This window comes from Scyliorhinus canicula, chromosome 1, assembly GCF_902713615.1.
Source record: "Scyliorhinus canicula chromosome 1, sScyCan1.1, whole genome shotgun sequence".
NCBI classification, from domain to species: domain Eukaryota; kingdom Metazoa; phylum Chordata; class Chondrichthyes; order Carcharhiniformes; family Scyliorhinidae; genus Scyliorhinus; species Scyliorhinus canicula.
This window is the reverse complement of record NC_052146.1, coordinates 82,458,283-82,472,525: the sequence shown is the minus strand read 5'-3', so window position 1 is coordinate 82,472,525 and position 14,243 is coordinate 82,458,283. Positions and strand designations below refer to the sequence as shown.

Genomic DNA, 14,243 nt, shown 5'->3' with positions numbered 1-14,243 from the left:
ATCGTGTTGTTGTTTCAGTGATTCCTCGCCGTGGGGCCAAAGGAAAAAAATGTCATCCATGTATCTGGTGTATAACGTCGGTTGAAGGTCCTGTGCGGTGAGGAAGTCTTGTTCAAACTTGTGCATGAAGATGTTGGCATATTGAGGTGCAAATTTGGTCTCCATGGCTGTTCCGTGTGTCTGGATAAAGAACTTGTTGTCGAAGGTGAAGAAGTTGTGATCCAGAATGAAGCGGATGAGTTGCAGAATTGCATCTGGAGATTGGCAGTTGTCAGTGTTGAGTACTGAGGCTGTTGCAGCAATGCCGTCGTCATGGGGGATGCTGGTGTAGAGTGCCGAGATGTTCATTGTGACAAGGAATATTCTCGGTTCAACTAGTCCAAGGGTGCTGAGTTTCTGTCGGAAGTCCGTCGTGTCGCGACAGAAGCTGGGCATTCCTTGTACGATGGGTTTCAAGATGCCCTCGATGTAGCCAGAGAGGTTCCCATTGTCGTATACGATAGGTCGGTCTGGTGTGTTGGCTTTGTGTATTTTCGGGAGGCAGTAAAGATCTCCCAACGCGGGGAGGCGGGGAGTACGTGGGATGAGAGCACGTAGGGTGCTCTGAAAGTCTGGATCCAAGGTCACATTCTCAATAGCAGCAATCATCCGATGCACACAGCAATACCAGGGTGAAGGCCATCTCACCAGCAACAACACCAGTACAAGCTGGCCTCCATCCAACCATCCCCAATTGCCACGGTCAAACGAGGGTTCTCCACGATTTAACTCAGCATCTCTTCGCAAAACTCCAATCCGGATCAGCCAGGGACATAGTGCAAGATGTATATCTCAGAGAAAAGACAATAAACAAATGTGCACTATGATAAAGTAAAGGATTAAAAGATGAGCAGAGCCAGAGCTCATGAAAACGCAGCTGCTCCCGCGCTCATATCACGTGATCCACCCCCCATTGATCAGGTGGTTAAGAAGGCATGTGGAATCCTTTCATTTATTAGCCAAGGCAGAGAATATATGAGCAGGGAGGTTTAGCTGGAACTGTATAAAACACTAGTTAGGCCACAACTTGAGCACTGTATGCAGTCCTAGAAACCACATTACAGAAAGGATATAATTGCATTGGAGAGGGTGCAGAGGAGATTTCCAATCTCCTCTTGCCAGGAGTGGAAAATTATAGCTATGAGGAAAAGTTGAAAAGCCTGGTGGTGTTTTCCTTGGAACAGAGGAGGCTGAGGGGAGATTTGGCTGAAATGTACAAAGTTTTGAGGGGTTTGGATGGAGTAGATGACAAGGGCCTAATTACCACAGTCGAGAGATCAGTTACTCGGGGGCATAGATATAGTGATTGGTTGAAGAATTGGAGGGGTGATGAGGAAAAATGTTTTCACCCAGAGGGTTGTGGGGTCTGAAACGCACTGCCTGAAATGGTGTCTGGATGTGCGCCTCGAGTGCCGTAACCTGTCGGGCTATGAACCAAATGCTAGAAAGTGCGATTGGACTCAGGGCTCGTTTTTCGGCCTGCATTGACTGGTTGGACAGAGTGGCCTGCTTTTGCACCATGCATTTTTATACCTTGTCCTAAATTTGCCAAGTATCTGGGAGGGAGGACTGTGCAGGGGTGTGGGGAGAGTGCAGGGGTGTGGGGAGAGAGCAGGGGAGTGTCAGTATGTGAATTACTCCTTGGGAGAGCCAAATGACCACTTGCTGTGCTATAACAATAACAATCAATGTTTCTAACCAGACCCCAACAAAGGCAAACTCTGTTAGTTTATGGAAGTTACAATCTACATGATTTCATTATTATACTTGGGAACATGGATGACACAAAAGGCTGCTTCAGCAGTGCCTTCAAACCCCTTCTTGGCCCATTTGGATCGGGAACAATAAAATGATTAAATGGACCTCTGGGCCAGTACCATTGAGTGGAAGAAAATTGATTATTTCAGGGGATGTAGGCGCTGCTGGCCAACCAGCATTTGTTGCCCATCCCTAATTTCCCTTGAACTGAGTGCCTTGCTCGGCCATTTCAGAGTCAACCACATTGCTGTGGATCTGGAGTTACATGTAGGCCAGACCAGGTAAGGACGGCAGATTTCCTTCCCTAAAGGACATTAGTGAACCAGACGGGTTTTTACAACCATGGCTTCATGGTCACTATTACTGAGATTAGTTTTTCAATTCCAGATAATTAATTGATTTTTTAAAATTCTGCCAGCCGCACTGGTGGGATTGAAAATTTTTTTTTAAGAGTACCCAATTCATTTTTTCCAATTAAGGAATAATTTAGTGTGGCCAATCCACCTACCCTGCACATCTTTGGGTTGTGGGGGTGAAACCCAAGCAAACACGGGGAGAATGTGCAAACTCCACTCAGACAGTGACCCAGAGCCGGGATCGAACCTGGGACCTCGGTGCCGTGAGGCTGCAGGGCTAACCCACTGTGCCACTGTGCTGCCCTCCCTGGTGCGATTTGACCTGTGTCCCTGGAACATTAGTTCTGGCCTATGGGTTACAAGTCCTATGACGTTGCTTCAAAGCCACTTTCTCCCTATGGAACTGATTGCAATTTGCTCAGCAGCCTTGGATGTGTGGCTTATGGACCTGTATCTCTCCTTTGTTCTTGGGAAATGTCTTCGTGTTCTCAGCATCAGCCATTCAAACCTGAGGAATGTTGTCCTGAGGAATGATCCTTATGAGTAGCGTATAGTTGCGGGCAGGTTGTTTCCACTGGCGGGTGACAGCAGAACTAGGGGGCATAGCCTCAAAATAAGGGGAAGTAGATTTAGGACTGAGTTTAGGAGGAACTTCTTCACCCAAAGGGTTGTGAATCTATGGAATTCCTTGCCCAGTGAAGCAGTTGAGGCTCCTTCATTACATGTTTTTAAGGTAAAGATAGATAGTTTTTTGAAGAATAAAGGGATTAAGGGTTATGGTGTTCGGGCCGGAAAGTGGAGCTGAGTCCACAAAAGATCAGCCCTGATCTAATTGAATGGCGGAGCAGGCTCGAGGGGCCAGATGGCCTACTCCTGCTCCTAGTTCTTATGTTCTTATGTTCTTATAGTCTTGGAATCATTGTGCCTTTAGCTTCCCTTTGCCAGTCACATCCATTAACAGCAATGTAGCCTTTGATTATGTGGAAAGAAGCCAGGCTGTACAATGTGTGGCATGCTTGACATCCTCCTGGGTCACATTCAAGATCCACCTAATAATCCAGGAGCATGTGTCTGCCTGGGAATCCATGAGTCTGAGTTTCTGCATCACATTTGGTCTGGCCCAAGCCTTATTCTGCCATGCAATGGACTACATCCTCTACTCCATCTGTGCAAATATCACCTTTGCCATTGATCACATATCTTTATCCAACTTTAACCACATAGGTGATGTCACACTCCTTGAACAGGGAATTTATGAGGAGGACAAGCTGATGAAGCTGAGCAGTTGCCATAATAAAGGACCTGCTCAGGATCTGGAATGCAAAGGAAAGGGGAGAATCCGACTATGTATGTAGCAGAGCTGAATCCTTCTGATACAGGATTGTGAATCTGAAACATTGAGGCCGATAAAGCTACACATCAAGAAACTGGAGTTCGAATGAAAGGTTACAGCGCTGAAACGTTAACTGGGTTTCTCTCTCCGCAGATACTGCCAGACCTGCTGAGCTTTTCCAAAGTTTTGTATTTTTGGCATCAAGAGATTGGAACAGTTTCCAATGTGCAGTCAAATGTGACCACTGGTAACCAGATAGTTTAACATCATCCCTGATACAAGAATCAGACTTGAGATTAAAGTTATCTTTAATCCTCATCTTTGCTCATTTCTCCCACTCACTGAGTGTGGTCAGTGAGGGGAGACTTCGGCCTGAGTGAGACAGAGACCCAGTGAATATATTTGGGAATTTGGTTCAACCTGGGGATTCAATTGGTAAATCTTTTATCAAGTTTTATCAATGTTCAGTTTTAGAGTAAGGGTTAGATTCTGACCTAGAACTAACAGCCTTTAAGTAAGTTAAGTAGCCTAGTTAAATAGGCTACTTGGTGGCAATTAACTGTCAATGACTGGAGGGCAGCACGGTTGACCCACGGTTGACACGGTTGACGCAGTGGGTTGACCCTGTTGCTTCACGGCGCCGAAGGTCCCAGGTTCGATCCCAGCTCTGGGTCACTGTCCGTGTGGAGTTTGCACATTCTCCCTGTGTTTGCATGTGTTTCACCCCCGCAACCTAAAAGATATGCAGGCTCGGTGGGTTGGCCATGCTAAATTGCCCCTTAATTGGGAAAAAAGAATTGGGTACTCTAAGTTTATTTTTAAGAAACTGTCAATCACCGGAAATTCACCTGCCTGAATAGTTGTTGATTACTGTATCAGGAAGCTTAGCTAGAGGGTGAGTCATCACAGCTCTATATACGAAAGAGACATTTTAACGCATACAATCAGTAAGACAAAAAGGAGTGAGAGAGACTTTAGCCCGAGTGAGACTCGAGTGAGTATATTTGAGAATTTGGTTCAAAGTGGGAATTCAGTGCATACCCCCCTCCAAATTAACTCACATTCCCACAGGTCACTTTGCTCACAAAAGATTGGTGTTTCCTGACTCTGTAACATTACAACAGGGACTACACTTCATTAGTGTAAAGTGCTTTGAGATATCTTACTGACTTGAAAAAAGCTACAAAATGGAAGCCTCACTTTTTCTTTCTTCTCTGATTAGTCTGCTGAAAATCTTGTTTTGATGTTGATTTACAGGTCGATAGAAGAGGAGAAATGCTGTGATAGAGAAGATGCAGAATAATCTATTGGAGACACAGGGGGTATAAACTGTTATATTCTACTGACTAACTGGACAGTGAGTGAGTTACATAGGTGGCACTCTGTCCTATCACACTCCTTAACACCTGTGATGCCACTGGTAGGCTCGCTCTGGCTGTGATAATAAACCCACTGCCAACAGCGATACTATCCATCAGACAAGAGCAGCCGACGTGTAATGGCTGTGCAATTAGACAAGGAGCTTTGACTCCAGCCTATATGTTAATGTTGGTCCATGCTCATGAATAGCAAGTGCACAAGGATTGAGAGGCTCATGGAACTGCTGTGTGAAAAGAGGAGAAAAACTCTTATGTCACTGAGAGAACACAAGAACATCTGAGACGTGCAACACCTTGCTTAACCTGGAGGTGAAAACTGTCAAAATTAGAGCCAGAGTTTTCAGGAGTCAAAGCGCAAAACTTTGATACAAGTTCAGAACTCTCTTCAGCAAATAAGAATTGGTGCTAGATCAGTTGTTAATTTTAAATCTGAGATTGATAGATTTTGTTATCCAGAAGTATTAAGGGATATGGGATAAAGGCAGATTCTGTAAATGGAATACAATCGCAGATAAACCATGATCTGATTGAATTCATAGATCATAGAATTCCGACAGTACGATTCTGCACTGACCCTCTGAAAGAGTACTTCACTCAAACCCATTCCCCAACCCTATCCTAATAACCTCTTAACCTAATCTACACATCCTTGAACACAAAGGGGCGGTTTAGCGTGGCCAATCCACCTAACTTGCACATCTTTGAGAGGAAACCGAAGCACCCGGAGGAAACCCATGCAGACGCAGGGAGAACTTGCAAGCTCCACACAGTCACCCGAGGTCGGAATTAAACCTAGGTCCCTGGTGCTGTGAGACAGCAGTGCTAACCACTGTGCCACTGTGCTGCCCAATTGTGGAACAGTTTTGAGAGGCTAAGTGTGTGTGGTGGTGTAGGTGTGTGTATTATAGTATCTGATTAATACATATTTCATGCAACTCTCCTTGTTTTTCAGGTGTTGTCGGTGAATGAACTGCAGATAGGTATGTGTCTGGGTGTCTTTATATTCAGTGCCAAATTAGAGTCTGGCTAGTTGATGCCTTCCCCCCACTCCACATATCTCCTCGTAGGGAAACTGGAAACCAAAATGTAACCACATTTACCTAATCACCCCGAATGAAGAAATTGCTGACAAGATTTCACTTTTTGTATTTTTTACTAATGCAAGTTAAACATTAACAGGTAAATAATACTTGAAATCAAAAGATAAATTTCACTTTAAATAATCAATAACAGCTAAGTCTAAGGCAATCACAAGCACTTGAATCACTCCCTGCACAGTCTTTCCACCTCAGTCACGTTGGCCCTCGCATCACATTGCCCAGCAGCCGCATTTTTTCCAGGATCCTCTGATGCCGCTAAAACGACAAGTTGCATGTTTATATCCTTTTTCACTCGGGTCACGTTAATCTTGAATGTATAGCTTTCCAGAGTTGTTTTCCACTTGACTTATCAACAATATGATCTGGCCCTCTGATACAAACTCTTAGCACTTTTGCATGCCCAAGCTAACCAAATTACTTTTTAAAATTCAGTCTCTTTTAGCTCACTTTCACATGGTTCTGGAATTCGATTTTTCTTTCTACTGTCAAACAAAAAATTAACCTTTGTAGTGAGAGCTTTGCTTGTTTCTCATCATATGAAATCTGTGCTCTTTCTGTGCCTGCTTTTCCTTTATATCTGTGCAAAGTCTCAGGCAAAGCGACCACTCGGAAGCGACGACTGTAGAAAAGACTTCGGCACCCACGACCGGCCCAACTATTTATGTCCTGGTTTAAGGAGGTGGCTCTTCCCGCTCATCTAGGTAGATCGTACTCAGGTGAGGCCACTCACCTGAGCCTCCTGTTCGTCTCATTTTGACTTGTTCCTGTTGGCTGTGGATCCGTTCTCCGATGTCCGGAAAATGCCATGTGCGCAGCTGATGTCTCATCAAAAGTTCTATGGGCATCACCTGGTGGTGGTGTGTGGAGTGGTCCTGTAGTAAAAAAGAAACAGGTAAAGCGGTTTCTGGGGAACCTGAGGTCTGCTTCTGCATCCCAAGTTTAAACATCTGCAGTGCTAGTTCGGCCAAACCATTGGAGGACAGGTGGTATGGTATTGTTCGACCATGACAGACCCTGTTTTGTTTAAGAAAATTGGCGAAATCCACACTTGTAAAGGCAGTGCTGTTGTCCGATACCTCGGGAAGCCTATGAACACTGAAGGTTTGCTTGAGCAGCTCGGTGGTGGCTCATGATGTCATCGTGGTCATTCAGGGGACATCCATTCCATTTTGAATGTGCGTCCATGATAATTAGGTACATTGCCCCTTGGAAAGACCCCGTGAAATCTACATGGAGACGGGACCATGGTCGCCCGGCTATTCCCATGGATGGAGTAGAGCTGCGGAGCTGCAAGGGGGAGCTTTTGGTGTTCTTGGCACCATGTGCATTGTTTTGCTAACTTCTCAATATCTGTGTCTATTCCGGGCCAACATTTTCATTTTGGAGACTCCCGGGTGCCCGCTGTGGAAATCTTGCAAGATTTCCCCCTGCCGTGCTCAGCGATGACCACCTGGGAACCCCACAGCAGGTTGCCATGCACCACGTTGAGTTTGGCCACTTTAATGGTAAAAGTATGCAGATCCTCTGGGAGGGCACGATGCTAGGCCCTGTACAGCACTATGTGCCAATATGTGTCCATGCCTTCACCTGAGCCGTCGTAACAGGCAACAAATCCATAAAGTGTGGAGCAGCTGTGTATCAGTGTCCCGCAATGCCAAAACGCGGATGCGCGAGCGGATTTGGTCGTAAATGCAGCAGGTGATTACCACAGCCCCGGTATCGCTTGTGCTTGGAAACCGTTGATCCGGACTGTCATTTGGATGGGTGCCAATCGTGGTGCCGAGGTGCAGTAAAGGTGGTAGACCCTCTCCAGCGGCTTGTCCACAGAATGGTCCACGAAATGGGTCCGCCTCTACAATCATTGGTGTAGTGGTAGTGGGCAGGTGGGCTTCCTCGCTGGCATCCCGTCAGTTTCTCTGGTGCATCCGTTCCGTAGGCCGGGAGTCCCCGGTGTGGGGAGTCACAGCGTCTCTCGCCGGGCAAGTGTTGTCTCTGTCCCTGGTCTCCTCGGGTGTGGCTCCAATGGTGGGAGTCCTGAACTACAACACGGGAAGAGGGCGCTCCATGTCCTGCTGGGCATCCTAGGTTTAGGACCGCCATTCCTCGAAGCTCTTGGACACTGCATTCTGCACCTTCCAGGGACACAGCTATTTTGGTTGCTTTCTTCAGGTCGAGATGTGTTTTCTCCCAATAAGTATTCTTGGGTTGCCGCATCATGGATGATGCAGCCCAGCCAGTCTCTGAGCGCCTTCAATAATGTTGGGCCGAACTCATAGAACTCGACGAGGCCAGAAATTCAGTTACAGATTTTCCCTGGTTTTGGCTGGCTGTGTGGAAACGAAAAACAGTAAACAATCAGTGGCAGTTTTGGATCAAATGGTTGCTTCCCAGGATAACTAATTCCGCAAACTGATGGGTGTCAGGTGAATGTGGAAAAGTCAAACTTTTGATGATGCTGTAGCTGTCTGCACTGCAGAATGCAAGGAGAGTCACCGTTTGTCGTCCCTGACGATGTTGTTACATTGAAATAATTAGCCACATTCACTCCAGGTATTGGGTCCAGTCCACAGTCTTGGCGTCAAACGCCTCTAGCACCCCCCATCTAGGTAGATCGTACTCCGGTGAGGCCACATGACTCGTGAGGTTGTAGATCCCTGGGCCTCTTGGAGGGTCATAAGAATCTGCATCTGCGTGTTGATTGTCTCCTGCCTACAACACTCCTTTATCTTGCAACACTCATGTCTGCCAGCCACACAGCTTCTGTATCTTAAATTCCTTCCTGTTGGTACTGCTTCAAGGTCAAGGGTTGTCATGTCACATGGACCAGTTTTTCTTCATATCCATTAAAATTGCAGTTGATTGCTTTACAATTGATACAAATGTTTTCAAAGTCATTCTCTGTGCAGGAGCCCACCAAGTTACCTGCCCAGTGATTCCTCTATTCCTAACCTGTTACCTATCCAGTGATTCCTCTGTTCCTAACCTGTTACCTATCCAGTGATTCCTCTGTTCCTAACCTGTTACCTATCCAGTGATTCCTCTGTTCCTAATCTGTTACCTGCCCAGTGACTCCTCTGTTCCTCTTTTGTTACCTGCCCAATGGCTCCTCTGTTTCCCTGTTTTTACCTGACCAGTGTCTTCTCTGTTCTTGTCCTATTAACTGCCTAGTGACTCCTCAGTTCCTGTCCTGTTACCTGCCAAGTGACCCCTCTGTTCCTCTTCTGTTACCTGCCCAGTGGCTCCCCTGTTCCAATCATGTAATCTGCCCAGTGATCCTCTGTTCCTTTCCTGTTACCTGTCCAGTGACTCCTCTGTTCCTATCCTGTTACCTGCCCAGTGCCTCCTCTGTTCCTGTCCTGTTACCTGCCCAGTGCCTCCTCTGTTCCTGTCCTGTTACCTGTCCAGTGACTCCTCTGTTCCTATCCTGTTACCTGCCCAGTGCCTCCTCTGTTCCTGTCCTGTTACCTGTCCAGTGACTCCTCTGTTCCTGTCCTGTTACCTGTCCAGTGACTCCTCTGTTCCTATCCTGTTACCTGCCCAGTGCCTCCTCTGTTCCTGTCCTGATACCTGTCCAGTGCCTCCTCTGTTCCTATCCTGTTACCTGTCCAGTGCCTCCTCTGTTCCTGTCCTGTTACCTGTCCAGTGACTCCTCTGTTCCTATCCTGTTACCTGCCCAGTGCCTCCTCTGTTCCGATCCTGTTACCTGCCCAGTGCCTCCTCTGTTCCGATCCTGTTACCTGCCCAATGACTTCTCTGTTCCTGTCCTGTTACCTGCCCAGTGCCTCCTCTGTTCCTGTCCTGTTACCTGTCCAATGCCTCCTCTGTTCCTGTCCTGTTACCTGCCCAATGCCTCCTCTGTTCCTGTCCTGTTACCTGCCCAGTGGCTCCCCTGTTCCAATCATGTAATCTGCCCTGTGATCCTCTGTTCCTTTCCTGTTACCTGCCCAGGACTCCTCTGTTCCTGTCCTGTTACCTGCCCAATGCCTCCTCTGTTCCTGTCCTGTTACCTGCCCAGTGACTCCTCTGTTCCTATCCTGTTACCTGCCCAGCGCCTCCTCTGTTCCTGTCCTGATACCTGTCCAGTGCCTCCTCTGTTCCTATCCTGTTACCTGTCCAGTGCCTCCTCTGTTCCTGTCCTGTTACCTGTCCAGTGACTCCTCTGTTCCTATCCTGTTACCTGCCCAGTGCCTCCTCTGTTCCGATCCTGTTACCTGCCCAGTGCCTCCTCTGTTCCGATCCTGTTACCTGCCCAATGACTTCTCTGTTCCTGTCCTGTTACCTGCCCAATGCCTCCTCTGTTCCTGTCCTGTTACCTGCCCAGTGGCTCCCCTGTTCCAATCATGTAATCTGCCCAGTGATCCTCTGTTCCTTTCCTGTTACCTGCCCAGGACTCCTCTGTTCCTGTCCTGTTACCTGCCCAATGCCTCCTCTGTTCCTGTCCTGTTACCTGCCCAGTGCCTCCTCTGTTCCTGCCCTGTTACCTGTCCAGTGCCTCCTCTGTTCCTGTCCTGTTACCTGCCCAATGCCTCCTCTGTTCCTGTCCTGTTACCTGCCCAATGCCTCCTCTGTTCCTGTCCTGTTACCTGCCCAATGCCTCCTCTGTTCCTGTCCTGTTACCTGCCCAGTGCCTCCTCTGTTCCTGTCCTGTTACCTGCCCAATGCCTCCTCTGTTCCTGTCCTGTTACCTGCCCAGTGCCTCCTCTGTTCCGATCCTGTTACCTGCCCAGTGCCTCCTCTGTTCCTATCCTGTTACCTGTCCAGTGCCTCCTCTGTTCCTGTCCTGTTACCTGCCCAGTGCCTCCTCTGTTCCGATCCTGTTACCTGCCCAGTGCCTCCTCTGTTCCGATCCTGTTACCTAGCCAGTGACTCCTCTGTTCCTCTTTTGTTGCCTGCCCAGTATCTTCTTGTTTCTCTGCTGTTACCTGCCCAGTGCCTCCTCTGTTCCGGTCCCATTACCTGTCCAGTGCCTCCTCTGATCCTCTTCTGTCACCTGCCCAATGACTCCTCTGTTCCTGTCCCATTACCTGCCCAATGACTCCTCTGTTCCTCTGCTCCTCTGCTGTTACCTGTCCAGTGACTCTTCTGTTCTTATCCCGTTACCTGCCCAGTGACTCCTCTGTTTCTATCCTGTTACCTGCCCAGTGACTCCTCTGTTCCTATCCCGTTACCTGCCCAGTGCCTCCTCTGTTCCTATTCTGACTTTAACCAGTTTGATTTTTATCTGGGCTGGAGTGCGAAGGTTGTGTTTTTTTTTTTAATGAGGTTTTGTCACTGTTGAGAGGTTTTGTTAGTGTTGGTCTCCGAGATTTGCATCTTTTCCGTTTTACAAACTGAACAGTTTGCCATTGTGACGGGGAGGGCTGATTGGCTGAAACTGTTTTTTGCATTCTTCTAGTGAGTTCCTGTGTGGCAAAGTATCTGGACTGGTGTTCCCACACTGATCAACTGGTGCTGCTGTTAACCAGAGTGTCTGACACCTTTAGTCACGTGCTGGAGTCTGAGGGTGGAGGCGACAGAGACTGGGAACAGCTGACTGTCAAGGTGAGGTGTTATCATTGGTTCTTTTCCTTGTTCTAGTATTTACTATGTTTTGATTTGTTGTCTAGTTGGATACCAATCCTCATGATCAACAGGGTCTAAAGCAACCTCCAGAGCAAACCCTCAGATGAGGCGTCCTGTATGCCTGAAGTTTTTTTAAATAATTTTTTTACGGGATGTGGATTTCGCTGGCTGGTCGAGCATTTGTTGCCCATCCCTAATTGCCCTTGAGAAGGAGGTGATGAGCTGCCTTTTTGAACCGCTGCAGTCCACGTGGTGCACGTACACCTATTTAGATTTGGATTTATTGTGACGTTACCGAGGTACAGTGAAAAGTATTGTTCTGCGCGCAGTCCAGGCAGATCGTTCCATACATGAAAAACATAGGACATACACAATGTAAATTTAGAGTGCCCAATTATTTATTTATTGTCCAATTAGAGTGGCCAATCTACACATCTTTTGGGTTGTGGGGGTGAGACTCATGCAGACACTGGGAGAATGTGCCAACGGCACACGGACAGTGACCCGAGGCTGGGATTGAACCTGGGTCCTCGGCGCCGTGAGGCAGCAGTACTAACCACTGTGCCACCCCCAGATAGGATGCTTCCTTTGGTGCACCTGTAAAAATTGGTAAGAGTCACAAATTGGTAAGAGTATTAGGGAGGGAGTTCAGGATTTTGACCCAGCAACAGTGAAGGAATGGCGATCTATTTCCAAGTAAGGATGGTGAGTGACTTGGAGGGGAACTTCCAGGTGGTGGTGTTCCCATGTATCTGATGCCCTTTTCCTTGATAATGGTCGTGGGTTTAGAAGGTGCTGCCTACGGAGTCTTGGTGAGTTCCTGCAGTGCACCTTGTAAATGGTTGCTATTGTGTGTCGATAGTGGAGGGAGTGAATGTTTATGGAAGGAGTGCCAATCAAGTGGGCTTCTTTGTCTTGGATGGTGTTGACTTCTTGAGTGTTATTGGAGCTGCACTCATCCAGGCAAGTGTGGAGTATTCCATCACACTCGTGCTTTGTAGGTGGTGGACAGACTTGGGGGAGTCAGGAGATGAGTTACTTGCCGCAGGATTCCTCGCCTCTGACCTGCTCTTGTCTCCACAGGATTTATATGGTTAGTCCAGTTCAGTCTGTGCTCAATGGTAACCCCCAGGATGTTGATAGTAGGGGATTCAGTGATGGTAATGCCACTGAAAATCATGCAAGATGGTTAGATTCTCTCTTGGGGATGGATGGTCATTGCCTGGCACTTGTGTGACACAAATGTTACTTGCCACTTGTCCGCCTGAGCCTGGATATTGTACAGGTCTTGCTGCATTTGGACATGGACTGCTTCAGTGTCTGAGGAGTCGCGAATGGTGCTGAACATTGTGCAATCATAAGCGAACATCCATCATCTGACCTTGTGTTGGAAGGATGTAGCAGCTGATGATGGTTGGGCCTCGGACACGGAGTTCCTTGAGAAACCCCTGCAGTGATATCCCAGGACTGAGAACACTGACCTCCAAGAGCCTCCACCATTTTCCTTTTGTTCCAGAAATGACTCCAACTAGTGGAGAGTTTCCCCCCTGATTCTCATTGATGCCAGTTTTGCCAGGACACTTTGATGTCATACTCAGATCAAATGCTGCCTTGATGTCAAGGGCAGTCACTCTCACCTCACCTCTGGAGTTCAGCGTCCATGTTTGAACCAAGACTGTAATGAGGTCAGGAGCTGAGTGACCCTGGCGGAACCCAAACAGTGTAAATGAGCAGGGCAATATTGTTACTCCTGTGGTGCAGTTACATTTCTTCACAATTTTCCAAAGTACAAAGTTGGATTCTTATCCAAAATCCTTGTCTGCACCTATAACATTCGCCCAGCTCAGAAAATCATTGGACCTTTCCCACATGTATCCATGTGTGGTGCACTACATCATGCCTGTTGACCTTAGTGTCCACCTCTGCCCGGGATATCTTGGGTTGGCCTACCTCTTGCCATCTGGCAGAATGAGTATGTCCGACCTGATATTCTCTGCCTCCACGAGAATGTGCAGAGTTCTGTTTCTCCCCATGTCCTCTGATGTCTTGTACAGTCTGCGCAGCCACCTTTGAACCTCTCGTTGGGTCCACATTGGACCCGGTTCCCGTCACGCTTTTGCCCCTGCTGGCTTCACTGTGACAATATCCGGACGTGTTTCATGCTGGCCCACACTTAACCTGCCAGTCAGCATGATATCACGTTTTATTTTTGTAAGTCTCGAGCAGCAGCTTCTGGAACCACCCACCGTGTGTATCCAACATGTGCAAAATTCAGGCTTACATTTCTGCAGAGTGATACTTTTCAGCGAGAGGTTTTATTGAAACCACTTGAACAGGTATTTGATGGGGCAGTAAAACTGAAAACTAAGCAAATGCCTCTGTGGCTTGAACAATGCTTCCAGGGTGTGGTATTATTTTGGTACGTTTAGTTGTGATGAAAACAGGTTACTTTAGGAAGTTAGGCTAAACAATACCAGTTGTGATGCTGGAGACTGGTTTATTTAGTGTATTATGAGTGAAGGTACATAATACCGTCCAAAGATGTGCAGGTTAGGTGGATTGGCCATGATAAATTGTCCCTTAGAGCCCAAAGCTGTGTAGGTTAGGTTATGGGGTTACGGGGATGGGGCGGGCCGAGGTAGGGTGCTCTTTCGGTGGGTCGGTGCAGACTTGATGGACTAAATGGCATCCTTATGCACTGTAAGAATTCTATTGA

At 47.5% G+C, this 14,243-nt stretch overlaps 1 protein-coding gene across 7 annotated transcripts in view; it reads left to right on the top strand.

Annotated features, from left to right (window-relative positions):
- The window catches only part of si:ch211-225b11.4 (thyroid adenoma-associated protein homolog), a 188,859-nt gene that overhangs the window by 3,535 nt on the left and 171,081 nt on the right, over positions 1 to 14,243 (top strand). For all 7 annotated transcript variants that reach the window (XR_005460320.1, XR_005460324.1, XR_005460317.1 and 4 more), the window contains exons 2-4: positions 4,744 to 4,808; positions 5,818 to 5,845; positions 11,361 to 11,506. Coding sequence is in view for 1 of the 7 variants with exons in the window: in XM_038794198.1 (XP_038650126.1) it covers positions 4,779 to 4,808; positions 5,818 to 5,845; positions 11,361 to 11,506 (204 nt within the window). In the remaining 6 variants the exon portion in view is untranslated. The remainder of the gene's footprint in view (positions 1 to 4,743; positions 4,809 to 5,817; positions 5,846 to 11,360; positions 11,507 to 14,243) is intronic.